The sequence below is a fragment of the Dermacentor andersoni genome, chromosome 1 (assembly GCF_023375885.2).
Source record: "Dermacentor andersoni chromosome 1, qqDerAnde1_hic_scaffold, whole genome shotgun sequence".
Lineage (NCBI taxonomy): Eukaryota > Metazoa > Arthropoda > Arachnida > Ixodida > Ixodidae > Dermacentor > Dermacentor andersoni.
In genome coordinates, this window is record NC_092814.1 from 272,607,345 (window position 1) to 272,634,866 (window position 27,522).

At 44.7% G+C, this 27,522-nt stretch overlaps 1 protein-coding gene and 1 long non-coding RNA gene across 2 annotated transcripts; one reads left to right on the forward strand and one right to left on the reverse strand.

Moving 5' to 3' along the window:
• Window positions 1–1,036: 1,036 nt before the first annotated feature.
• LOC126547872 (uncharacterized) lies at window positions 1,037–22,735 on the reverse strand. The gene is made up of 4 exons (XM_050195896.3): window positions 22,631–22,735; window positions 11,580–11,946; window positions 7,859–8,152; window positions 1,037–2,189 (listed from the first exon to the last, which is right to left on the reverse strand). Exons 2-4 carry the CDS (start codon window positions 11,922–11,924, stop codon window positions 1,128–1,130), a joined length of 1,701 nt encoding a protein of 566 aa, XP_050051853.1. The 5' UTR covers window positions 11,925–11,946; window positions 22,631–22,735; the 3' UTR covers window positions 1,037–1,127.
• On the forward strand, window positions 13,242–14,815 carry LOC129385506 (uncharacterized). The gene is made up of 2 exons (XR_008613010.2): window positions 13,242–13,772; window positions 14,555–14,815. It is a non-coding gene; the product is annotated as an uncharacterized lncRNA (long non-coding RNA).
• Window positions 22,736–27,522: the final 4,787 nt, after the last annotated feature.

Here is a 27,522-nt window from a genome sequence, read left to right on the forward strand (position 1 = left end):
GAATTTGTAAACTTCGTGCTTCTATTTTGCTCAAACGTTTGAATTTTTGAAATTTTTTTTAACAAGATTCAGGACCTAAATCGAAATTCCACTTCCAACAGTCACTAGAATTTAAATTTCTCTCTCAAATGCAACACATTTCATTAAAATTGGCCCAGGGGTTATCTCGGAAAATGTTTTTGCGTTTTACATGTATTTGAAAGGCTACGTCGGAGCTGAGCCCGAGCTAAAGCTTCCTCTTAAGCCATAGGGGACACTTCATAATTGACAAGTCCATTTTCACTATAGCATATTAGAGCATCTTTAGATGCTGGCGGAGAAAGTACTTTTTCATGCACTCGCAGCCCTCTTTTTCAATGTCTTCTGAAGCAAGATTTTCCTTCGCCCCGTTATTGTTTAGCGCTGTGTTGCGTGACGCGGCTTAATTAAGATTTATTCTTGTATTTACGAATTTACGAACCATTCCAAGCAAATAGACACTAATGTTAGTAATTTCTGAGAAAGATGTTTGGAGCGTCCGGTGCATGTGCCAAGAAGTAGCCATCGCTACATGGCTTTCGCTTGTATACCTAAGAGGATGATGATCATAAGTATTAACACGCGAATACGTTTATTTCTCTTTCATTTGCTACAAGGTAGTAATATTTATCGGAAACACGCAACAGGCGCTGTCAATTGCACCCACAGTCAGCAATTTGTTAGAACGTTTTATTTTTTCTGTGCGCGTGTGTATTCCGTGGGAGTATGTCCCTTCGCATAAAAGATGAGGAGCGTATGACTACCATTTAGGGTCTGAGTTATGCTTTCGAGTAGGGTCAGTCGGCTAACTTCGTACGCAGAGGTTGCTTTTAACAGCACGTACGAGTAGCCTTATAAAAACCTGACAACCTTCATAATTATTATCAGATAAGCATATTGTACCCTTCGTGCAAAGAAATTCTCCCGTGCGATCAGACAAAAGCCGCAACACACTTCGTTACCTCAACCAAAACATATACAGACAGTCTCTTCCGACCGCTGTTGACAGGAGCACATCTTTTCGATCAATCTTTATTTGGGATACGGCTCCAACATTACTGTGGTACTGTAATATGCCGAAGACATGGGCGCCTCTGATGCACCCCTTCCTACTCCCGGTTACTCCCGGTAGCAACAGGCTGCTGAGTGGTAACGGCCTCTGGCGGATTCTCGTTTTCCACTTGGGGAGCCAATGGCCTCTGCTGTTCTTGCTGCTGCTCCTGCTGTCTTGCTTGGTCTTGCGTTTGCTGAATGAGAGTATCCTCCACACGCGGCGCTGCTACTCCCTGGTCACCGAATGGCGCGTTCGGAGGATACCCCTGAGCTCCACCATCTGCATAAACAATGTTCAGCTGTGGTTCTGGAGACATTTGGTTCCCTTGCTGCGCTCCAGGTGCTTCTCCACCCCCATGCTGCCTCTGGTGCTCAAGGGCTCTTTGCAGTAGCGGGTCCACTGGCTGTGGTGCAAATCCCGGGTCGATGATTCCAGAGCCACCGGGGTAGCCCTGCCAGGGACCATGTGCGAGTGGTTGCCATGGTTGTTGTCCAACGCCTTTCCGCCTCTGTTCTTCGCGAACCCGCTGCAGAAGTTGACGGTTTGGGTCGGGTGCGAAACCGGGATCTATGATGCCGCTTGGGTTGGGGTAGAAGCCTTGCGGGTACTGGGAGTAAGGGCCTTGAGGGTACTGTCGGTACTGCGGATAGGCACCTTGGGGGTACTGGGGGTAGGCAGCTTGCGGGTATTGCGGGTAGAAACCCTGCGGGAAGTAGCCTGGAGGATAGAAGCCCTGCGAGTAGAAATCGTTCGGTGGGATTGGGTGCGAAGGGTATTCCGCGACCGGCTGTTCTGGTACGACTTCAGGCGGAGTGGTCGACGGACCTGGCTGCTCCGCAGCCTTCTCGGTAGCCAGAGAAGTTGACTGCGGGAGTTCACTGCTTCCTTCGGGAATAGTGAAAGTTGTTGGTTCGGATGTTGCAATGGTGGTTGCTTCAGGAACAGCGAGAGTAGTCACTTCAAGAGATGTAATAGTGGTTGCCTGGGGAACGGCAGGAGTTGACTGTTCCAGAGGTGCAATGGTGGTTGGCTCTAGAGAGGCCACTGAAGTTTGCACGAGATCGTCGTCTGCCGACGTTACTGGAAGGGTGGGCGTGGCCTGGCGGCGGTCTCTCACCTAAGGACGGGAGAAAACAAAATTCACCGACGATTACGATACTCTATAATGCAAAATTTGAGATTAGCTCTACACATGTTTTCATTTCGCGACATATTGGCTGGCGCGGACATTTCGTCTCGTGCGGCATCTTGCTAACGGAGCAAAGTGCGGCGCGACTGACTCTCTAATCGGGAGATAGCGAGAGGAAGCTGGTGGCTGACGCATTGGCGTGATCCACAGCACCCGCCGCAGACAGAACACTGCTCATGCAGAGCTTTGTTTCCATATATAGAATCAGTGGACGTGCTCGCCGCATGCCATCGGTGAACAGACGACGGTGCGCTACTCTGGCGCGCTTTTCCCACAGATTGCTTTATGACGTCAGCACTCCAAAGGGGGGAGTAGGAGGAGCGTCAGACTGCCTAATTTTTTTTTTGCAGTGCTATATCTTTGGAGTCAGCCCATATTTGTACACTGCACTATTTTCGGTATTGGCCCACAATTTGAAGTATGAGTACACGTTAAATAATTTTAAATAATTTCTGAAGTCTTACATGGGAAAACTACGATGTTATTGTGGGGCACTGCGTCCGATGCGAAATGGTTACAGTATGGGCTTCTGTGCTAGAGGTCCTCTGTTTGAACCAGGCCGTCGGATAATTTTCTTTATTTAATATATATTTATATAAATCCGGAACATTCCAGTGACCAGCGGCCCCCGTGCCACATATAAGACCATGTTTTCCAACTGCACTTTCTACGTGTTTGGTCCACCGAAGAGGCTAGAGACATACAATATACGAAAAAGCTGGAGTAAGTGGCAGTTATACATACTCATGCATATGCCATCAGTGGCGCTTTACGTAACTCTAGCACGAAGTGCTGCTTTTACCACTGTAATGTGTTGCAACATAATGACGTAGGCGCGTCAACGACAGCCAGCTCTTTGCATTTGCGCCTTACCACGGAATTCGACTGAAACTAAGAAACCACAAACGCGATATATATCCGGAGCGATTCGTGCCTCCTTGGGAACTTGTTGCGACGCCCCTGTACATCGTAAGGGAACGCATAATGAAACAACCGCGAGGAGCGACTGGCGCGGCTCTACAGTATATCGCTCTCAGCTCTCATGCGGCACACCAAGGTTCGAATAATGCAAGACACCTATTAGTTGTTAATGTTTTTTTACCTCAGACAGATTCAGGTATGGACTGACAAGCGACAGATTAAAATTTAGGTGTAAGTTAGAGAGCTCGTGCAGCTATTACAATGGACAACCGAATAGTGGATAAAATGAGAGGCGGGCGGCAATTTGCTGGCGCTTCACCAGAGTCGGCACGCGCGACACAAACAGAAAGGCACAGCGACCTGATTCACCAGCGTATCGAGCGTACCCTTCCCGATCAGTTTGTCAGCAGAGAGTTGAATCTGCCGGCGTCCTAAGAAATCTGAACGAGAGAAGGTGGCAAAAAGTAAGAATAGCAATTGTGCAATCTCCATGACTGCGTTTATATAAAACGAGTTGAAGTAATTATTTAATAATAAAAAAAATCATCAGAGGCTTTCTTATCTCCCCTTCCACTTCACATACATACAAAACTATATTGAAGTATATTGGATGCTGCCGGGCCACTTTAACTCTTCTCTGCACAAAAAATAAAGGAAAAGAAAAACGCAAGAGCCGTTTTGGACAGCCTCATTATTGAGTGTATATAAATGTCGCCACTAGTTAGAGTGCATTTCGTGTTGTTAAATCAAAGGTAAAAAATTTTCATTTAAGAAAGACGGCAATAAGTCACATGCTTAAAGGAAAAAGAAAAAGCAGTGTTCATACCTAAGTTTTTTAGGAAATACGCAATTAAAGGTAATAAATAAGTAGGCGGAGTTCTAAGCGAAAACACTATAAAGAAAGGCAGAAAGCAGGCCTCTTATTCAAAATTCACCATGACATCGTGATGATTATACCCCTTGACAAATCATTACTTTCAATCTTCTAAGCTGAGGTACATCGCATATTTCTTGCGTAAGTGTGCATTTTCTCGTACACATCGTATTTATCATATTTCTCGCAGCACAACTTACAATTTACGTCCAAGAAATATTAAGGGCACTGCGCAGGTGGCTGTCGAAATACATACGCTTGTTTTGTCTGGATCCGCAAGCAACAATTTTAGTTGCTTTGTTACCATCACACTCAAGAGAAACCCCGAGTAGAATTTTCAATGCTTCCAATAACCCTACTGACTTAAGTTGTATGATTACCACGCACGCAGTCCCGGCGTGGTGGCTTAGCGGCTATGGTGTTGAGCTGCTAAGCAAAAGGTCACGGGATCAAATCCCGGCCCAGGCGGCCGCATTTCGATGGGGGCGAAATGCAAAAACGCCCTTGTCCCGTGCTTTGGGCCAACTTAAAGAATCTCACGCGGTCAAAATTAATCCGGAGTACCCCCCCCGCCCACGGCTTCTGTCATAATCAAATCGTGGTTTTGGCACGTAAAACCGCAGTATTTGATTTTAAACTGTTTTACCACGCATGCAGATAAGGATTATGGCTAGCTTTATGATCTGCTTAGGCCTATATACCCCAGATTTACTCACACCATTCATTCCACTATCACAATGCATTGATTTTAATTTCTTTGAAACACGCAAGCCACATGCATGGTTTTTGGTGTCATTACGAATAGAATTCGTGACCATCACTCTGAAAAATGCATGACCCGCCATGGTTGCTCAATGGCTATGGTGGTGGGTTCACGAGATCGTGGGATCGAATCCCGGCCGTGGCGGCCGCATTTAGATTGGGGCGAAAACACCCGAGTACTTAGATTCAGGTGCACGTTAAAGAACCCCAGGTGGGCGAAATTTCCGGAGTCCTCCACTACGGCGTGCCTCATAATCAGAAAGTGGTTTTGGTACGTTAAACCCCATAATTTATATGAAGAATGCATGATCGTCAAGTGCACTAACAAAAAGCTCCGTTCTGTTCCAGAATTTGAGTGTCGAGGCTTAATTACTCCGGCTTCCTTGTGCACGAAGGTTGAACATTTCGCTGATTTGTCTAGGCGATGGAGAAGTTACCGACACCTCTTGTATATTTCTTTTTATTTTAAATTCTAGCTCACTTCCATTTCTCCTGCCTGATAGAACCACTGAACACTGTCACTAATATTTTCATAAATCTTATTTAAATAATTGCTTCAACAAACACTTCTTGGTGCTAGGAGTATGTATATCACCTAAATACCGAAGACTAGAACGCACAAAGAAAGAACGTCCCCAGAGACGCAGGAGTGTGCTAAATTGGGCTGATTGGTACATCTTTAAAATGGGAGCAAACAGCGCTTGAGACGAGGCGGTGAGAGCACGATAGACAACACCGGCAAAAGAGGCCGATATTTGAATGACCCGCTCAGAGAGCACGCATACTCGCCTAAGGGCTCTGTGGCTAGCCATTTATCCCATCACTGCAAAGAAAGTGGTCGTCAGCGTCTCCTTGATAAGTGCGCAGTCTTAAAAAGATATAAAAAAGCACGTGAGATTAGCGAAGCGCATTTAATTCGTTCCGACGGAAAGTCTTGCGTCAGTGTATCCTCTGTTTCTCTGCCTAGCTGTGACATTATCTATTTGTTAAACACGTGAAAGCCTGTTACAACGAGGCATGTGATGCGATGATTTCGATGGCGGTTCTTTCTCTGCGGAGATACCATGTATTCGTTGGTATTCTGCGCTGTATCTTCTTTTCGTATACATTGCATTCCCCTCGATACACGAGTGGTGGTTAGTCAGCGCTCTGCCTCTCTTGCTCTCCCCGCACGGTCTTAAGCTCTGTAAATTTGTTCCCGTTCTAACCTCATGAGATGTTAAGAAATCTGTGCAGGACCAATAAAGCTGTGGGTAACCGAATCATACGGTCTGCGACTGACACCTGCGTACGTTCTGGTCGACTGTACAAACTTTCGCCGTGTCAGCGCCACTGCTCATTACAGAATGCGACATGGCGAGCTGTTAGAATGACGTGAAAAACAAATAATTTTGTGAGCGCCATTGTTGTAACAATGTGACAGCAATCAGTGCTGACAAGCGTTTTTGTGCATGTTTTAAAAACATCACGGTGACCAACGGCCTCAGGGACAACACACACGCACACACCCAATAGCGTATATCGGCTCACATATTTAGGTTGCACTGTCTCCGGGCTCGGCTGATGAAAGAGGCTAGAAACGCACTCGACGCGAAAAAGATAAGATTTGTGTTCAAAAAGAAACAGGAAGATAACTTGAGAGTGTCGTATCTAATACACGGCTGCGATAGGCATGGAGGCGTACTCGGGACGATGTGACACCATGCAAGATGTGCACTTGAAACCGTCTGTAATGCGGGACAGAAGGAAAACAAGTGAGCGGAAGAAAAAGTTTATCGAATAATTTTTACTCTCGTTCATTCAACATAACTTGAAATAATTGTACGCGCTGAAATCGTTGTCCTTAGGTGCTGTGAACAGTTCCTCTGTTTTGGCAAACAAGTGCTTTCGAAGGCCCTTGTGCCACGCCTGATGACGAACATTTATATTTTTCTTGCGCTCGCGACACTTCTCTGAGATTGCGATCTTAATAATAAGTCGCACCAAGTTTGAAGCAGCGTATAGCTCAAAAACTTAGTTCGTTCACAGTTTTCTGCAGATGTAGTCGTACAGGCCTGTGTGTTGAACATTTGATAGTCTTTATTGACGTTCCTACTGTTCTGGCACGCAATTAAAAAGTTTTTAGTTCGTATGCGCGTTTTTCTTTTACATTGACCTGGGCACTCTCGAATAATAACATGCCTGATGTGACAATTGATTTGAATGTGTTCTTACACACAATTTTAATGCAATAACTTCTTTGTGAATGTGTGCCCTGGTTCTCGTTAAAGTATGCTGCGCTGAGAATGCAAAAACAAATGAGTGGTCTTCCCTCCCCATATTCAACAGAGGGAAAAAAAATGATTGCGCAGCAGCAGCCATAATGCAAACCTCGCGATATCTTATTATTATTCCTTCAATTCGGTATAAAAATACATTTTCAGAGCTTAAAAGAAAAATAGACGGTATACTTGGAAAACACAAAACAAATGGATGCGCTCAGAAAGTAACTTTCACCAACTAGATAATGTGCTGTGCCCTCTTTTTTTTTTTTTTTTTTTGTAAGCTCGAAATCTCAACAAGGGGAACGAATAAACTTCTTTTTATTTCACTAATAGATAATTACTGGTGAACTGTATTAAATATTCAAAGGTCTACAGACTTGTCATCATTTGGGACGCAAGAAGGTTATCTTCGCGACCCTTATTCACAAAAATGTTCTTTCCCAGGTTGGCTTGTTTGTTGTTCCCAGGTGATATAGTCCAACCCTGTACGGGGAATAAGCCATGAATCGGGCTGTAGTGTAAGTCTTTGGCTTCGTTTGGTTTGGAAGGGAAGGAAACTTCAAGGGAATTTTGTAAACTGAGAACATATTAAGTGAATAAAAATAGTTGATATCAATTTGAGAGATATAGCGTAGAGTAGGTACTATTAATATTCTTGTTATTCATTAGTGAGGAATATGTGCGTGCGTGCGTGTGTGTGTGTGTGTGTACGTGCGTGTACGTGCGTGTGTGTGTGTGCGTGCGTGTGTGTGTGCGTGCGTGCGTGCGTGCTTTACCTGCTCATCGTCTGTGTCCTTCGCCGAGGATGTCGCGGCAAACTCGGGCTCAGCTAGCGCGGCGGGAGTTTCCTCCACATGATCTGCATCCTTGAGGCCGTCGAGGAACTTGCCGAAGAAATCCGAAGATGCGTCGTCCATCTGCGGCGCTGGCCTCATTTGAGCGTCTCCCGAGTAGCCAGGAGCGGACGTACGCTGTGGAAAAATCTCTGGACTCGCCTGAGATTTCGACGACGGGATGGAATTGTCATCGTCTTCCTCTTCGTATTCGTCGTCGATCGAGCGTCGAACGCGCTGCGAATAGAACAAAAGTTGGTCGCAACAACACATTGATTTGGGCGAGTTGGTCCATCTGGACAGTGTTCATATGACGCGCTAAAGACGAAGACGAAAGGAATACATACGACAAGAAGGCCGCCCGTCTTGCCCTATGTGATCCTTCCATCTTCGTCTTCACCACGTTTTATGAACACTGTCAAAACGTTGGTCAAATGATCGATAAATGTCGAGCGCGAAATCAGTGTGAAGAGGAACAAAAATATGCTCTCAGAAGTGTTGATAAATTTCTTCCGAGTAAAACTAGGACAACTTTACTAAGGCCCTGAACCGGTTTTGCTTTTCTGCTCAACCGCAACAAAAGGACTATAACCTGTACATTTCGTTTGTTCGTTTGAAATTTCTGCAATGAATCGACACAAACGAATTAATTGCATTGACTCGAATTCCAAGGCAACAACTGTATGCTTTCCAATAAACTCTTTTTGGGTGTCTCGGCCCACATTTCTTACTTACATATGTTTACGTACCAACTTCTCACTGTCTTCAGTAAAGAAATAGCATCGCCACCAAGCTGGCACCGCTGATGAGAGAACAAGAAGCTTTCGCATTAAAAGGGCAAAATAAAGAAGAAAGAAAGGAAAGGGGATGGAGGTTACGGTAATGTCAGCTGTTGCTATTGCGCATAAGACAGGCGCACAGGCATTGCATTAAAAATACGCCGATACAACCGCAACTTTTTTGTCATTGCAAGTCACATTTGTGGTACAGTCATTACTAGTTTGTTTGGATTAAAGACAGCCTCCGTTCTATAATTAACCGCAGTAAGGTATACTTGAAAGCCTGCAATACCTCTCCCAATGTGCCTCTCAAATCTTGAAGAAATTAGCATCCAATTTCTTCCTTTGCAAATATAAATGTATGATTAATATACTAATCATTATGACAAGGCTCAATGGAAATTACAGAACTTAGTATTTCTACACGCACTTTGAACGTAGTTCTTAAGTGGAGGTGCTCCTTGAAGCTTTCACTCAGTCGTTGTTTAATGGAGTCACTTGCGTTAACAGTCTACTTGCGCGCTGTTGCGTAGCTTGTCATAGCTTTAAATTTTATAGTTTCTTATTGTGTTGGCAGATAGTAATAACTTCGATGGGGCTTCAAGCACCGCATCTTTAGGCATCTCTCTCTCAAAAGTTGAAAAATGGTTATGTGAATAGCAGTTATATAGTTATAAGAATGCTTATTACTCTTCCTCATTAATATCGTTTTGTCGGTGATACTCTCTTGCGAATAATTCGCTACCATGTTTTCATCATGCATACCTAGTTGCTGTTTTTTAGATGAACGCACCTTGTACAAAGAGTTGCTTCCCCTATTACCTTGTTTCCCTTTACATTCACCCGGTTGTTACGTATACGTACTACCGTGCTTGCAACGCTAGAATCTATCTTTTTCTTTTTGCCTTGAATTGTGTGGTCTATTTATTGTCATTATCTCGATGAAAAATGTGGTTTGTACAACGACATCTGTTACAATATAGTATAAGCTGTATTGACTTTCGTTGGGTGGTGCACTGGCATGCTTCATCTACGATAATGCGTACCTGCCTTCTTTGGCCTATCCACTATACGGCAGACTATGCACGACTGCATAGTCTACAGGCGCAAATATTTCTTGCAGTCGTGAAGCGGTAAGAATTGCATATTCCGTATCCAGCGTCTTTTATGCTGCCCCTATTTAGTTCATACGTACAGCTTGAGAAATATTTTCAATGTTTTGATCCGGTCCGGTTTAGGCGCACAGGGAAGCATAAACTTACCCATTTGTGACCGATCTATCTCCTCCAGTGAATTGCGAGGACGTCAAAATGTTTATGATGACCTCTTTATTTCACGAGTATTCCTCTTACTGTGGTGCCCCTTCCATAGAATCTACTCTCTTTGTGCCCATTGGTCGGCACTGTAGCTTGGTTACGAAAAAAAATTTACTCGCCACCCCGTTCCTGCGAAAGCGGATGTTCAGCGAAGCTGTTCAAAACCGCCACTACAACTGGTGAGGGGTGTATGCAATGCTTTATTGCTTTATAGTAACAGTAGTAAAGGTAATTTAGAGCAATTGTAGTACTGGGAGTAATAGTAATTTCGACAGCACGCGGCCGCCCATATCGGTGCTGCAGAAATTAGTGGCTAGGCTGGTTCTTTTATATACGAAAGGCTGGGGACGTCACTTTCCACGTCGTAAGCTGCCATCGCCCCGCCCCGGCAGCTTGCGCAACAGTGGTCTTTATCGGGAAACGCATGCGGGGAGCGCTATCGCATTGTTATCAGGAGCACCTTATGACCACTTATGTGGTTCGGATGATCGTTTTGTGCTTGTTCTTTATTGAAACGTATGCTGTTCTGTATGTTGTATGCGTAATTTCGAAGAATGTATGCACTGTTCGCTTCCCTTTGCTGACTGCTTGAAGCCTCTGCCTTACGGGGATACGAGCCACTGCTCCTGGCTCTGCACTGTCGCCGGAATCGGCCCACATTTTTTCTCACGGACGCGGACACGAAAAACGCCGACCAAGTAAAGGCTAACTGCTTCGCTGTAAAAAAAAAAAGAATAATGAATTTAGAAATCCCTGAGAAAGTCAGCTTTGCAGACAGTAGTTTTATTCCAAGGGCGCCTAACACGAAATGGAAAATCAAACGACAACAGGCAAACACGAGCGCTCGGGCTTGGCTGCTTTTCTGTACGAACGAAACGACTACAGAAGTCGTTTAGTTTGTAACAAAAAATGTGAGCCTACCAACTAGCCCAATGTGCCCCCTTCTGTGCTGCAGAAATCTTGTCTTCTGCCGAGTGACTCAAACTAGTACGCATATAATAATGATACAGCTCCTTTATAACGCGCATATATAATCATTTGTCGCATGACAAAGGACAACAACGTCCAATTAAATTTTAACCGCTCATTTATACATTGTTTACTCATTCTGTTGCACTGGCCATTCCGTGCGAGATTGTGGAAGGAAGGGTGCTTGCATAAATATTGAAAATTTAAACACCATGAAAGCAGGAAACGAAAATGCACATATGGGAAAGTCGTGCATAGTCTGCCGTATAGTGGATAGGCCAAAGAAGGAAAGTACGCATTATCGTAGAAGCGTGCCAATGCAACACACAACGAAAGTGGGTGCGTGCGCGCGCACACGCGCACACGCACCCACCTAAACTAAACGTGCGCGCGCGTTTGTGTGTTGTTGTACCGATCAGTCTTGAGCACGTGGCACCAGTCGAAAATGGGCGTATTCTTGCTCACCGGACAATTGCAGAGCGGCAGCACTCGTTCCCGCGTGACCATCCTAACAGTTCACGTCAACATTCAAATATAACCCGCTCATTTTAAACCCCTGACAGGCGCGGCCTCCCAACGGTCTCGTCTTTTCGAACTCACCTCAGCAGGCTTCTCGCTGTCGTCCAATGACGTACCATTCGTTGTCTCGTTCAGCCTAACGAGCATACTCTCGATTTCAGCGATATCCGCGACGGTGAGCACATCGGTCGAGTTCTGGGGCAGCCTTATTCGCGTGTTATAGTCCGGTGAGAAGCCCGCGTCCGCTTTGTCCGGAACAAAGGACGGCGGAAGAGGCGGTGGCAGCCACGACGAGTTATCGGCGCCCTCGTCGCTTCGGCGCCAAATGATGACGTCGCCATCGGGGAAGTCTCCCGGCAACGGAGTGGTTACGTTCTCCACGGCGGCCGCGACCGCCAGCCGCAGCGCGGTTATCGGCAGGATCATCGTCCGTGTCCAGGCGCACTCCCTGCCAAAGGTTACGATGTTCACGACAGATTATCGGCGTCATTCAAGAAACACGCTTTCCTTTGAGATAACGCCGGCGTAGCGGTATAAACAACAAAAAGCAAATACTCATACGTACTCATATCAAGGGCACTCTGTTACTAAAGTATCAGGCGCCACTTTCGGTTGATCAGGGGCTGAATTCACACACAGTATGTGTGTGGCTGGGAAGAGGCAGTTGACTGTGCACTTGTGCTTGAAGCCTACGCTGCTTGCGCATTTAAATTGTAATATGCTTAGGCAGAGTTAAAAGCGTTTCCACGCACACCTGTCTGATACAGTTAGCTCGCAATTAGTGGGACTTCAGTAATTCGAAAATCCCATTAGTTCAAACAAATTTTTAAAAAGGAACTAGCATGCTCTGCTTCAAAAATTGTAAGCGAGCTTCTATTCGTTTTGTTGCCTTGGCTCGCAAGTATTCATACTTCATTTATCCAACTTCCGCTTAATTCGCAGCAAGCGAAAAAGAATAATTCAAATTCAAAATGGTGGCTAGCCGGGCTTGTTGGTACGAACACGTACTTCAGCAAACAGCGCAACAACGGGACACAGAAAAGGAGCACACGACACAGTGCCTTGGTGTGCTCCTTTTCCGAGTCTCGTTTTTGCGCTGTTTACTGAAGTGTGATTAATTGGCCTACCCGATTTTCCAAGAAACTTATGACCATTTGATTTAAGGTCATTTCAATACGGTGATTGAAACCAACGTTTCCCAAGACAAAGCTTTTCTGACATAACGCCTCACCTGAGGCCAAAGGCGGCTGAAAAGATGCATACGGGAGGTGATTGGGCATATTCCTAGGAGCGTGCAATAAAATGACAGACACCTCACATGCAGCATTTGAGCTTGACTGTCTTGTGAACTTCACTTGCAGGCAGTTGTAGTAGAAGACGCATTTGCTCAAACGTAACACGACAAAGGTGAAGTAACCTTGTTCCTGGAAGTCGTCTCATCCGTTTTCTCTTATTTGTTGTAGTCGAAGAAAACAATACGTCTTCTATACCTCACTGAAGCATGGTACAGAAAGAAGTAGGGCGTCAAAATATATGGGATGGTTATTTTTAAGTTTTACAGATTTTTCCAAAATGTTCAATTGCAGATAACAGTCCTGGAGCTCCATTATTCAGAGAGGCGAAATTTACTTGCACGAGAAATCAAAACACATATTCAAGTAATTAACAAAAATTCACTAACTTCTTAATTACTAACTTATTTATGGCAGATATTGCAATTTACGAATTGTAGCCGGTGAGTTTTCAAGGCGTATCCACTTCGAATGAATTCCCAGAATGATACCAATTTCGATATATGCTCCAGCATACTCTCCTTTAGTATGCGCTGTTGTTCAACTCATTTTCTTTAACAAAACGCTCTTTTATGCACTGAAGCACAATAGTAACTGGAACGCCCATGTATTTTGTCCCACACTTTGGGAAAAACTGTAAAGCGAACACACTCTATAGACGAGGCAACCTAAAGTTTGCCCGCGCGGCACCAGCGCCGAATGCTCCCCTAGCGGACCGATGGAAGTTTCGAGGGTCGTCGCTGCGCAAGCGCGCGCCCGTGTTCTGTACGGCGGGAGCGCTCGTGCGCGTGGTTTTTGCGATGCCGAGTGCGACCTCACCAGCCAGGAAAGGCGGCACGCAATACTGATGTGTTGTTGATTGCCACAGCAGCCTCGAAAACACAAAAGGTCGTACGCCACCCGTGAAGTTCTACAGATTTCCGGGGAAGTGGTACGAGAAGGGCAGACGACAAGCATGGATAACTGCAGTGCGCCGAGTCAAGTAAGTATCATACTTTCGCATTCGCGTGTAATATCTTGAAAGCGGAATAGTCATATGCCTGTTTTTAGTGCACGGCCGTTTGTTTAGTCGTGTCGCGTTGTTGAATTGTGGTGGCATCCGCCGTTTGCTAGCGGTAAATGCATGCGTGTTGCGCCGCTAAGCTCTACGACGCGTGCTCGATTCCCAGCCACGGCGGCCGCATTTCGATAGGGGCAAAATGCAAGAACACCCTTGTTACCGTGTGCTTTGATTTTTGTGCACGTTAATGAACCGCCAGAGGTTAAAATTATTCCTGAGACTTCCCATTACAGCGGGCCTCATAATGATTTCGTGGTTTTGGCATGGTTTTGGCACTTAGAACCCCCGAATTTATTTGATTGCACTGTGCCTTCCCTCGCGATCGGCATGGATGAGCTCTAGAGAATTATTTCCCTTTTCCAAACGCTGCAACTTAAATTACTAGTTGTGCAGGTAACGAAAGGGGCCGCGCGCTACTTTTGTGTGGTAGCAGACCGTATTTAATGCAAGCCGCGGTCGTCGCGTGCGTCGGGAAGCGGCAGATCGGAAAGCAGCCGCTCGAGACGTGCGCGTTATGTTTGTTGTTTGCCCATGCTTTCTAAGTATCTAAGTGTGCAAGTATCATAACTTGTAGTGGTACCACTCTTGTAGAATAATATATGCACACAATCACAGGAATGTTACCTTTGCAAACATATTATTGGGAGTAATTTAATCCCCACAACAAATAGGCACACATACTGTTTCATTTATATGCGATGCAGATGGAAGCAGCGCCAAACAGACCAATGGCAATCACAACAGTCTTCTCAGCAGTCAGCACCACCAGGACATGTGCTTTCGTACTGCTGCTCAACAGCAAGACACGTGTGAAACAGACTCCAGAACATGCCTTTGTGAAGTGACGGAACCGTCAAGAAGCAGCCCAGTGGATCTGCAGTCATCGAGTAGTATATGACAACAGAAGTTCCTGCTGCCAGTGTGACTTACGTTGTAATTGAAATAAATGTGGCTAAATTTCTGAACATGGTGCGTACCTCTAACTCGACGTCGTCTACGATCTTGTCGGACACCTGTGACACGCACTTGGCTTTCACTCTCACATCACCGTCCACAATTTGTTCGACGCCGTACACGTTCGGAAGCAGACGCTCCCCTATCGTGAGGTTGCCGCCACGAAAAAAAGCTGTCGGCGTCGGCAACCTTCTTGAAACCGCACGGCAATCTTTGCATCGCTGTTGCGCAAGCAGGCGATCTGCCGCTGTCGAAAACTGAACGCCGTGAGAACGAGCAGCGAAGAAAAGCGCGAACGGCACATTGTAAACAATGCGGAGACTGCGCCACGACGCGACCGCGCTGCTTGGCGTTTCCACATTGGGGCGCTGTCAGGAGGCGCAGTAGCGCCGCCTGGCCATGGTTTTATAGTCTATTACCTTGTTATATACATAAATCGATGTTTGATGCAGAGCAATAATGCAGATATCATTGTCTTCAGATAGCTTCGGCGCCATATGCAGAGAAAAATAATCGTTCAGGCGCTTTCATCTGCCTGTCGTCGCTGTCGTTGTTAAGCACATTGTTATGTCTCAACACCACAAAGGCATAATTAGACTTTTGGCACGAGGCAAACCCCCACTCAACCATCAGCGCCTATCTAGACGTCAATGTAGCGTGGACACCGACTCATCACGGGTCCACAAAAATCCACTACCACTACCTGATGGCCTGAACTAATGATGAAGTGGATCAACATCAAGTGCTACCGAAGACTGACGGCGACTTTGGATTCGCAGGTGGCTATCCTGGCGCATATTCCACACCATCGGACTACGGAGCGTTGCGAGCATGGGTATGGTATCGCAACGGATTCGACGATCCTGATTTGTTGCTAGACAGTCTTCAGACTCCCTAGTCGTCTCGCGTAGGGAAGACGACGGTATAAAAAACGGAGATTTTCGTGAAGAATGGCCGAGGGTCCCGATGTGAACTCAGACGTTTAACTTGCTCCTGCATGGAGTGGGCTTCCGTAACTGAAGCCGCCAATACACCATTTTTTTCCTTCATTCCTACCAATGGACGTACTCGTCGATGGGCTTGGTGGCTTCCTTGCCCTAACGCCACCCTAAGCCGCAAAACCATGTTACCTTGTCCCACAATTTCTCTTTCTCTTGTCTTTCTTTTTCTTTTTTTCTAGGGTGTACCATTGCTACCTCACTGCCGGTAAGCTAACGACACCTCTTTTTTTTCTTCTTTAAAGAATAAAACTCCCACTCTCCCTTCCACAACCTCACAAAATTAACTTGTCTTACTTACCAGTTGTTGAACCTTTTCGTTTAGCTATACTGTAAAAACCAGCCGTCACATGAATTGTAATGTTTTCATCATTTTTTATAAGCCAACGTCGCTATTCCGACAAGACGTTTCCATCGCTGTGAACAAAGACGGAAGGAGAGAGTCGAGAGTACCACATAAAAAAAGAAATTGCAGATAATAACGCGATTCGATTAGCTGCGATGTGAAATACGTCGTGGTGCACACCTTACAAAATGACGGCCCGCAGTCATTTTGACGGTTAAACTCTTGGAAATCGAGCTGTCAATGTATTTCCCGTTATTTACTGCAGCATTTTTCACAGTTTACTGCTCACATAGTAGAGTTTACTAGCTTTCCAAGAAAGTGAGCATTACAAGTGTGCTGTGACCACGTACAGTTACCAATTCTGTGCATACTGAGACAGCAGTTTGCTAGCTTTTTATTATCAGCTAGTATAGGCATTATCATTCAGGAAGGTCCCTTTTCAACCGTTTTCTGGGAAGAAAGTTGACGTTCATAGGACTACTTGTTGTCTGTAAGGGTACAAATTACACTTAATGTACTTCAACTTATGATGGCAATATGTTTTCCTTTATTTCCTTTTGGTAATCTTATCTTGGAGTGTGACACATCATTTGTTGTGTGTATTGTTTAATGGCTGTGTAAAACTTCGTAGCAATCTTTTAACCACAAACTTGAGCACAGATGCCTTGTTTTCGCCGGTCACTGCTGAGTTGTCTGGGAAGCAAGGCCAGTCGAGCTTCTTAAGTAGAATATATTTTTCTGCTATGCTTCACAATTTTCGCAACGTGCATTTTATGGGAAATATACTCGAACTCAAACATTACCAAGGGCAGGTTCAAAGTTAGGACGTCAATAAATCCATGAGACAGGCTTTCAAGAAACGCGAAGACCGGTAAGAAACGCCCGTCTTGTGGTGGCAATGCGCCAACCAGCAACATTAGCATTTGGTAGTGTCCTTGCTCGTATACGCGAATAAACACTTCGAGTCATCTCGTAACATAGAAAGTAACTCTACCCTCCGGGGCAAAAGGCACGTGAACTTGGCAAAATTTTCCTTTCGGAAAGAACGACAGTCGTGGGAAGGGTACAGTTGTCGGTGTCTTTTCCTTCCTAGTGGAGACAACAAGCTGCGTATGTCTTAAGGGCACCGCTCAGTTCTGCCAAAAGACACCGTTTCTCACAGAGTCATTATTCCCTATAAGAAAAGAGGCTGATGGGCCAAAACTATCCCGGCAAAACAGGCTGCTGCGCAGTGGCGTAGAGAGTTGCTAAGGAACATTTCAGACATGACAAATGTTGGCTGCGAACGCATTTGGGATTGCTATGTGAAAAGGATTCCGGCCCTTGTGAAAATCACGTGAATTTGTGTGAACCTGCTGAAGGCGCCAAATAGTTATTTTGAAGCAGGACGAGGTTAATTTTCACGCTCAAAATTGTACCATTCTTCACGGATCTGCATAGCTGGAATGAACATGATTAGCGACGTAATCGCCGATCGCGTATCTGCAGGTAATACATGAAAGGTTCATTTTAGTGTTTGTGAGACATAATATAAAAACAATGTCGGTATAGTCGCTTTTCTCTGTTTTCTTTTTGTCCTTCTGCTCAGACCATACATGTCTGGAAACTGGTTGATTGTCTCATTAACATGGAAAAACCCACGCATATGTACAGCGGTTAAGTTGTTCCGTTTCTCAACTGTCGAGGCTGCAATTAGTTATGGCAAGTGCTTGAACCTGTATGACCGCGTGATTCGTCGTTAATTTGCATTGCAGAAAAGAGAGCCGTGATATAAAGTTTCAAGTGTATTGCAAGTATTCCCTATCTGAGCTCCGCATGGCTCTTTCCTTGCTACGTTTTCTACTATGTTCGACGTATGCCTCATATGAAAAGCCTAGAAAAGGGGATGAATGCGTCCTTTACAATTAAAATGCGGTGGAACTGCGTTACTGGTCAATGATCACCGCATTAGGGCACTGCCATTAAGACTAAGTCATTGCGTTGCCCAATGAAACAAGCAGACTGGCCCGTATTTAAGAAAAGCTCTTACGCTGGAGCAAATTCTAACCGATCCTGATGCTGCATGTATTATTAGCGACGGGGCACGAGCATTAGAAAAAAAAGCAATCAAAAACTAAGACATTTGTGAATTTTGCCTGTTTTTTTTTTTTTTTTGTATATTTTTCTGTCTCAGCATGAAGCCTGGTGACACAGGAAATCCTACACTTATAATGAATTTTGTGAACACCACAGCAGACATGAGGCCGAATTCACGAAGCTTTTTGTTCGTGAAGTCTTTGTCTCTATTTGCCATTCGCTGGTCGCCTTTACTAACATGCCCTGTGCCAGGAGTGGCTAGAAGATTCTCGTAGGAAAAGTCCTTGAGTAAGAACTTTTTGTGGAGACGGGCGCTGGTATCTCCGTTAATTTTTATCTTGTTTCTTATTCTTTTGCACTGTGTGCTGGTGCGACGAGGTAAGACGAGCTTCTTTTGTGATTTCCGTTTACTGCTTAAATAAAACGGTGGCTTAGCTTTTACGCTAAGGCATACACGGACCCTTCTCGTTTGCTTGCACACGCGTCGGCGCCCAAAGCCATTCGATGCAATGACGTGGGCACAAAATGTCAACTTCCTCCCGGTGCCTTTCTGTACAAGAAACTCGCATGCAGCTGCGCGTATGTACTCATCGTCCGCGTTGGCGTTCATCCATTACTAACGCTGCCAGTTATCGCCTTAGTAGGCCTCGGCAAGAATTTCTGAATGGCATACCACGATAGTTTCACTTCTAGGTTTTACACGAAGTTAATGAAATAGCTGTCTGTGCAGACGCAGAAAGCGGTCCTGTTGCATTCCAATTTTCTGCTGCGTCATAAGCGAGTAACGATATGCTTTATGTCGCAGCTGGATTTTCGAAAAGCGAATCATTGTTTCTCACATATCGCAACCTTTTCGAGGTATGTCAGATTGCCGAAAACGAAATTGAACGGCGCCGCTGGTCGCTCTGAAGAAAAAAGTTAGATGCAGAAACTTAACACTAGTGTGTGGCGTGTCGTCGCGTCGCTCAGAGCCTGCCAAGCTGTGGTTCTGCATCATGTTTTACGTATACAATCTCGATTTGCACTTGTGTACATGTATCGATACATTTCACAGGGACTCTTCTTCCGGAACGCCGTGGCACGGTCTCTTTTTCGTAGTGTGTGTAAATCAAGGTCCCGTTCATGTCATGGGAGTCCGCGGCAGAACGAATAACCCCCTCTCGACAGAATGCACCCTTCTAGAGCTGTTATCACTCTGCTCCATTTACTAAATTTGTCATCTTACATTCTATGAGATGACAAGCCGAGCAAATTGAAACACATTTTTTCATTTGCTTCAAAAAATAATGGTTTCCCATAAAGTACATATTTCCAGAAGTATTTCGCCATCCACCATACATCACAACCAATGCACTATATTTCCCAGTACAATTACTAATTCTAATATCAACCCATTTATCTGCGCGGCTACAGAAAAAGCAGTCAAAGCATATGTGAAAAGCATATGTGAAACGACATATCCAAGCAGGACGCAATACAATATTCTATGCCTGAGTTTTGAGTGAGTGTCAAATGTTCTAGGCTGGGCATTTATGCGCGTAAGACTTAAAAAATTAGGGACGTAATGATGTCATCTTTAGTGTAGCTCAAGCAAAACATAAAAGGCCACAGAAAGATAGTCACGCGACGACGAAAGCACGTGAGCATTTTATCACACAGGATTTTTCTATTTAAATTTCAATACATTTAATTTTCCTTTACATCAATGGACGATATATATATATATATATATATATATATATATATATATATATATATATATATATATATATATATATATATATATATATCATCGCACAACAAAACGAATGGAGAAAAGAGCGCAAATCAAACAACCCAGCAAAACCACCCGTCGCAAGCAACAATTGGGAAACAAACAGGATTTCTTTTCCTGGCAAAAAAACAGGTGAGCGACTGAAGCAATTATCACTTCTATTGTTAATCTCTGTGGCTTCTTTCATTTTCCTAGTCAGCTGATCAGCTTCTTTGACCTTGTGTGCGATGAAACAAAGGCTTACATCCGCAGCGCGCAAAATGTAGATATTCTGATATTCCCGTAATCGCTTATTAAGACACCTGCCCGTCAGGCTGACGAACTCTTTCCCAGAAGATAATGGAATAGACTAGCGTTCCGTCGGCGCTGCACTGTACATGATGCCCTACCAACTAGCCCATCAATCTGTCCTTTTGAAGTAACGATGGGATAGAAAAAGAGCGCGGTATGACCACAGCATTAGCACATTTTTTCGTGGGCCTCTGTTTTAACTGTCAAGAAGTCTTTCCGCTCGGAGGGGTTCAGTGTGACATTGTTCGTGCCTTCATTTTACGCAAGTCGGTTGTCTAACGCCCGGAGTTTTAAAACACGTGCATTTTCAGCGCGACGTAGCACTGTTGTCATGTTTGTGAATTCCATTATTTCGTCCGTCAATTCATTCGTGGCATTTTCATTAATTTCTCGTCAGTTCACATTTCCTCGTTTTTTTTTCCCCTCTTTGTTTCCTTATGTTGCTGATGCTCTGAAAACCACAAACGAAACTTGCCACCGTCTGGAACATTCATCCCGGTCTCGATTTCGCTCTAATAGCCAAACCGTATACATCACTACCAACACAAGAGATGCATATAAATAGTCTGATCTGCCCCCTGTTTGACGATGACGCTACTTTTGAAAAGTTCAAAATATGGGTTGCTAGTCTCGCCACGACGAATGTGTATTAACTGAGAACAGAAGATGTTGCAGAACCTCTCAGAGGCTATGCAACCTCATTCTCTGGAAGCCTTGGGAATAATTGAACGGGGTTGAAACTGCTACATATATAAAATCATTTCCATGTATTTCGCAGTCGACTTAAGAGAAATGAAGACAATTAGAAAGCTGGAACTTATCCTATCAGCGCATAACTTCAGTTCGCGCAACAAATGATTGATTTATGTGGCTTATAATGGTCCCAAAGTGAGACACGGACTTTGAGAAACACCGTAGTGGGGCACCGGATTAACTTTGATTACCTAGGTTTCTCTAACGTGTACCCAAAGCGTGTCACACGAGCGTTTCTGCATTCAGCCCACATCAAGATGGGGCCTCCGCGGATTTTAATTGAACTCGCAACCTCCTACTTAGCTATAAAACGCTAAGCCACCTAATCACCACCCAAACGTTGACGATTCAAATTTTATCACATTATTTTCCCTCTCGAAAAGTCTGGGTGATATTAGCGACCTTATGTGGCAGAAGGTGACAGTGGCCTGTTTTCCAGTGTTGCCGGCATCGTTGCTGTCTTCATTTCACTGTCACACTGCATCTCAGCCAAGGAAACAAAACAAAAAAAGGTTTTCACTGCTTCGCTGGTCTTCGTTCTCGAAAAAGACAGCTCACCCTTTTGCATGCGGTGAACTATCGAAACCTGTCATATTTAAGACAGGGATGTAGGGAGACAACATTCTGAGGAAATACAAAACGTCAGCTTTTGTACTTGCAGTACTCGTTGCTTTAGACGAAAAATAAGTTGAATATGTCTTTTAACGCCGATACAAGACACCACAAGCTGCAAACAAATGAGTTTTGTGGAAATGCAGAACGGGGGGGGGGGGGGGCGGAGTTCTTGCAAAAAGACCAATTGCAAGTCACCAGGCATTCTCAGCCACCCTTCTCTATCCGTGAGTATGGGTTTCGAAGGAAGGACGAATTGTTCAACTGGGACGCTTTTTCTGAAGAACCCGTACGGGGTTTCCTGGTAGCTGATTGCTGCCGTCCGGCGGATGACAATTTCCCTTTCATGATCACAAGCGGCCTGCCTCCTGTTCCTTTTTCAAAAATGTACTAGGCTTTAGACGATTTCTCGTGCCGATTTCTTGAACGCAAACATTCACCCAGGGTCAACAGGGCGTTTTTACGCAATTATTTTGCATTCTAATGACACATGTAAATAATTCAACCTTCATAAGTTCGTAGTTTTTTCTTCTTCTTCTTGCTCATTTTCCTTCGCATTCCCGCTAATTTAGTCCTCGTGTAAATTTGTTGTTTGCAGTTACCTCGACGCGGAGTGCGGATCGGGGTGCATGGGAGTTATTCCCACTCTTCGTCTCGGTTCTCACACCTCAGAAAAAAAAAAAATCAAAGAAGCGGAATCGATTCGAAAACTGCTAGCTCATTCTCACTGTGGGAGACGTTCGTACGCGCATTTGAGACTTGAAAATAAATACTGGACTTCAGGAAGCGCACTGCAATATCTACGGTGAATGGCTGGCCACAGCACCAGTGCATTTTCGCCGCCATTTTCCAACATTACAGTGAATCGGTCGTGGGAACTCTTCCACCTCTTCGCTTCGAAGGAAGTGTAGTTGCCCGATAGCGGGTCGCGTGGTTTCTGGGTAAATATAGTACAGCGCGGACGCGTGAAACTCACCTTTGGCTCCGATGTGGTGGGATCCGCTTTGTCAGGGCAGGCTTTGCATACAAGGTCTCCGCGGCTGCTTCCTTTGTACTCGTCGGAGCTGCTGACGAACAAAAAGCGCAATCTCGAGGGCGGCATCCGTTTCGGTTCCATTGGTCGCTGACGCCTTGGCAGTGACGTCGCTATCGCGACTGCGCACGCCTCTCGCGCGACGTCCGCGACTCGGGCGCATGGCGCTAGCGCAATTACGCGCGCCTTCCTCGGCATTGATAGAGAAGGGACGCATGAGTCGTTATTGGTGCACATATCGCGCCTTGAACCGCAGTCCCACAAACCTACGCACTAGGCGTACTAGAAAGGAAATGAAATCTGGCGGCTATGCTGTCTCTGCCCGCCGTCACAGCACACATGTAATGGGTAAAGCCAGCATTGTCGGAGCGGACAGTCATGGAACGCCGACCTATGCAGTCGTCACACCACAAGACACCGAAGGCACTCTTGAAATTTTTGCGTTCAAGTGGCCTATTAGAGAGACTGTAATTCTCAGGGACGTTAGCGACCATCCCAACATTTTTTTTTTTTGTTAATTCGCTTTTTCTCTCCGCTGTTTTTTTTTTGTCTTTCATTTCCCCTTACCTTTCCCCCAGTGCAGGGTAGCAAACCAGAACCTTATCCGGTTAACCTCCCTGCCTTTCCCATCCCGTTTATCTCTCTATTATCTATCCAGCATGAGAATGACGGCCAGTACACGGATTTGTCTGAAAGTCGTCTTTATGACTTCAAACGACTTTATTGAACCAAATTTCTGATAGAAAATTCTTTGTGCAGCAATAATTAGCCTGAATTCTTCGCTATATTTGTCTTGTTCGCACTGTTCCAGTAAGACAGGAAAAGTGTTTAAAATAGCCAAACTGCATTCCAGTTGTCAGTTTTACTGCAAAAATATAACCTTCACTTAGCGGCCTTCGTGCTGCATGGTGGTGAGATTTATATAAGATTAAAGGAATTAGTGACGAACTAGAAACATCCACGTAACTGATTTAATGAAACAATCGGAGTCCATCACGTCACGGTATTCAACCAAGACTGCAATGAATGACACCGAAATGTGCCATATCGTAGAATAACCCATTGTCCTCTCTCTCTCCTTGAACGACTGCGAAGCGAGATATTACTGTAGTTCGGATAGTCCGACACTATACAGGGTGTTTCGGCTAACTTTAGCCAGAGTTTAAGAATATGCTGATGCACTCTAAGACAACGCGACCAAATGCATGTTGCTCACTTTTGCATGTAGTGTGTCACACAACGTTTTGTACTCTTGCTTAACTAGACAATTAGTCATGATTAATTAACCAACTTCTGAAGCAATGAAGCTAGGCAAAATATTCAAATTAAGAAGTTGTAAAGCGCTTTGCAAAACATCCAAATAGGCAGTTTCTCTCTTTCTATCTATTCGGTATAAGTCTTTTTCCGCTTGCTGCAGATGCCCGCGAAATACAAAAAAAAAAATACCACGTCATATGCCTGCTTGCACGTCGTGATTGCAGCGCTCCCAAACATTTCTCGCACAAACGAACGTAGCACTTAGCAGGGCGCGCTGCCGCTTAAAAGCTGACAGCGCAGTGACGGAAGCGTTGGCAGTGCGATTTACGCCACCGATGGGCTCCACTCGCGGCGGTTCACGATAGCGATATGCAAGCGCAGTGACAGCGCACCCGGCTAAGCGCTATGTTCGTTTATACGCGGAGTGATTGGCAGCGCTGCAATCAAGGCACGCAAGCGGACATGTCACGTGGTATTTTCTTTATTTCGCGGGCATCTGCAGTAAGCCGAAAAAAGACTAAGAAATTATGGGGTTTTACGTGCCAAAACCACTTTCCGATTATGAGGCACGCCGTAGTGGAGGACTCCGGATATTTCGACCACCTGGGGTTCTTTAACGTGCACCTAAATCTAAGTACCCACGGGTGTTTTCGCGTTTCGTCCCAATTGAAATACGGCCGCTGTGGCCGGGATTCGATCCCGCGACCTTGTGCTCAGCAGCCTAACACCATAGCCACTGAGCAACCGCGGCGGGTGGAAAAGACTAATACCGAATAGACAGAAAGACAGAAACTGCCTGATCGGATGTTTTGCAAAGCGCTTTACAACTTTCTAATTGGAATTTTTTTGCCTAGCTTCGTTGCTTCAGAAGTTGGTTAATTATTCTTGACTAATAATCTAGTTGAGCAAGATACAAAATAGCGTGACAAGCTACATACAAAAGTGAGCAACATGCATTCGGTCACGTCGTCTTAGAGTGCATCGGCATATTTTTAAACTCTGGCTAAATTTAGCAGAAAGACCCTGCATATACTCATGATATACTATTCCATCGCGCCAAATAACGGCAAATCGTTCTGTGTTTCAGATAACAGGGCTGGTGCAATGTGACGGCTGCTTTCACTGTATTGCATTCCTTTCTTATTCTCCACGGTTCACGACTGGCCTGAGCGGGTGCACTTTCGGACCAGTGAGGAAGAGGGAGAAGGAATAGTATTGGAATAGAACAGTTGCAATAATCACGGCCTAAAACTTGTGGGCTATTAAATCCTGCGGGTATTAGAAAAAAAAAAAGATGCCACGCCCCTTGCGCTTGCTGACTTCCTCTAGTGTATTTATTTATTATTTGCGTCTGCCCCTAAGTTCGGTCGAAAGGACTGAGAGCTAGAACACGTCCTTATACCTATACATTAAAGCGAGTAACTATTACAAAGAACACTTCAGAAACCGAAATACGGCTCCGCATATTATGTAAGAAAATATCATTAGCACATAAAACTTATTAAGTAACAAATTGTGTGTTTTTTTTTTACTGTGTGACGTTAAGTATGGAAAATTAAGCATGTTTTTCCCCATTGCATGCATTCAGTATATGAAAATATTCCCTTCAACTTTATTTTCATACATTGTTTTATAGAATTGCAGTTTTGTGCACTAATTGTAACACTGCGTTTGGACCGTGTTTCATATCACGATACTTGGTCACCTTATATTTTGTTATTCCTTGTGCTGTTTTGCCTGACAGTGGTTCACTGCCCTTTGCCACCTGTTTGATGCTGGTTTCCTGCCAAGGAGGCCATGAGCGCATGCATGCATGTTGCAAAATAAGATTGAAATTGAAATAGACCACGGAGAACGGCTTAGAGAGACAATTCGCGATACCCCTGACGCTGTCGCTCACTGTAAGCTCGGTAGGCTTCAATTTGTCGCTTCAGCTTCAAGCTAAATATACGTGGCAGATGTAAAGGGGCCCCAAATAGCTGAAACCACCAGGTTCAGCAGCTTTGGGAATTTGTGTCTAGTGCCCGCGATCGCAAATGAGTTTTTCACAGCTAGTTAGTCCCAGAATATTTCTATTACTAAATTTTGGAGAAAAGACCGTTCGCAATTTATACTGTTTCGTCAAAGCAATGTAATCCCAATAAACCAGTAAAAAAACATTGTTGGCAGGAAGCGTTATCTAACTTGCACGTTTATAAATTTGGCTTAATTTGAGTGCAAAGGTCTTGTTCATATTACCATTTGAACTGACAGAATCACTTGCTGCCGAGTTTTTCCACTTAATTTAATTTGAACGGGGTCACTTGAACTTCTATATATAGAAACTGCTGCCACTTTGAATAAACAGCAGCGTTCTGTGTTCAAGTATTTAGCGTTGAAAAAGTAGAACAAATGTTGGGAAAGCGCAGAAGGTTAAGAGCCCAACAAACAAAGATGATGACCTTATCATTCTGACATATCATATTTTTATTGCAAAGTAGGGCAGAGTAGCGTGAGATCCAGGTGAGTACCTATCCTCGCTTCCCCCTTCCCTAACGCCAAACCTCTTATGAGTTTCCTTTAAAAAGATTAATCTTAAGATCACGCTGATGTCATACCACGTGTGGGGCACCAGTTCTAATGAGTTTAATTTTATCGTGGCTGATAGATGCTTAAAGATATCTGCCTATTTTCTACCTGTAGAGTTGCTTTTAGTTCTTGTCGCAGACATCTGGCGCGAATGAACCTTTCGATCCGGTGCGTAGAGATCAGCGAAGCTCTTGGGCGAGAAACTCGGTTAATGGCGTGCTTGCTTAGCTGCAGTAAAAAAACAGCCTTGATTCCATCGGTTATTGTCAATTTTCGTAGGGGGGATCAATTTATTTCTGTAATTTACAATTTACCATGTATTTTTTAATCCGCATGACGCCACAGCCTGCCTGCCTGCCAGCCGGCGCAGTTATTTTTACGCTCGACCAAACCAGCCTTACCTGTCCACCTAATATTCTCTGGCCTTGGAATCGGCAATGATTTTTAACCACATCTTAGTGGCACTTTGTGTAGGGGCTTTCTAATTATTTAATGTTGTAATCGGCAGAGATGCCTTCAAAGGAGTTGCTGCAGTTACCACCGCTAATTTAGTCATTTATCTGGCGCTAGTCGGAGGCAGCACGAACCTTTGTGCGGTATCGCTTTAAGCGCTTTGTAGGCGTCTGCGACTTCCTCACATGACTGTTAGAAGATGAAGAATATGTACCCATCGAGGGCTATCAATTCTATGGAAAATTGCACTACGAAAATCGCTTGCGCTGCTTAGCTAAAAAATCACTCTAGGGTCTGCAAGACTGCTGAAGCGTAATTGCCTCCTTTTTAGAATAAGTGGCTGCCCGTTAAGCGGTCGCTTCATTTTTATTTTCTTATGTTTTTTTTTTCTCGCTCGTCGAGCATTACGGCACGCCAGGAAAGAAAAGGTTCGGACTGAAATCGAAACCAAGGACGCCGGTAGAATATTGGTCTGTTTCCGTCACTTACTCGAGCTGGTAAACGATGGCGCCTACGCAGCTGGTTACACATGCACACGCACGTAACGTACAGGTATA

Coding starts and splice junctions, on each gene's coding strand:
- LOC126547872 (XM_050195896.3), bottom strand. CDS start 11,924: ATGATCCTGCCGATAACCGCGCTGCGGCTGGCGGTCGCGGCCGCCGTG. Junction 8,153..11,579: donor ACAGCGAGAAGCCTGCTGAG/GTGAGTTCGAAA, acceptor TTCTATTCGCAG/CGCGTTCGACGCTCGATCGA. Junction 2,190..7,858: donor AGGACACAGACGATGAGCAG/GTAAAGCACGCA, acceptor TCCCGTCCTTAG/GTGAGAGACCGCCGCCAGGC.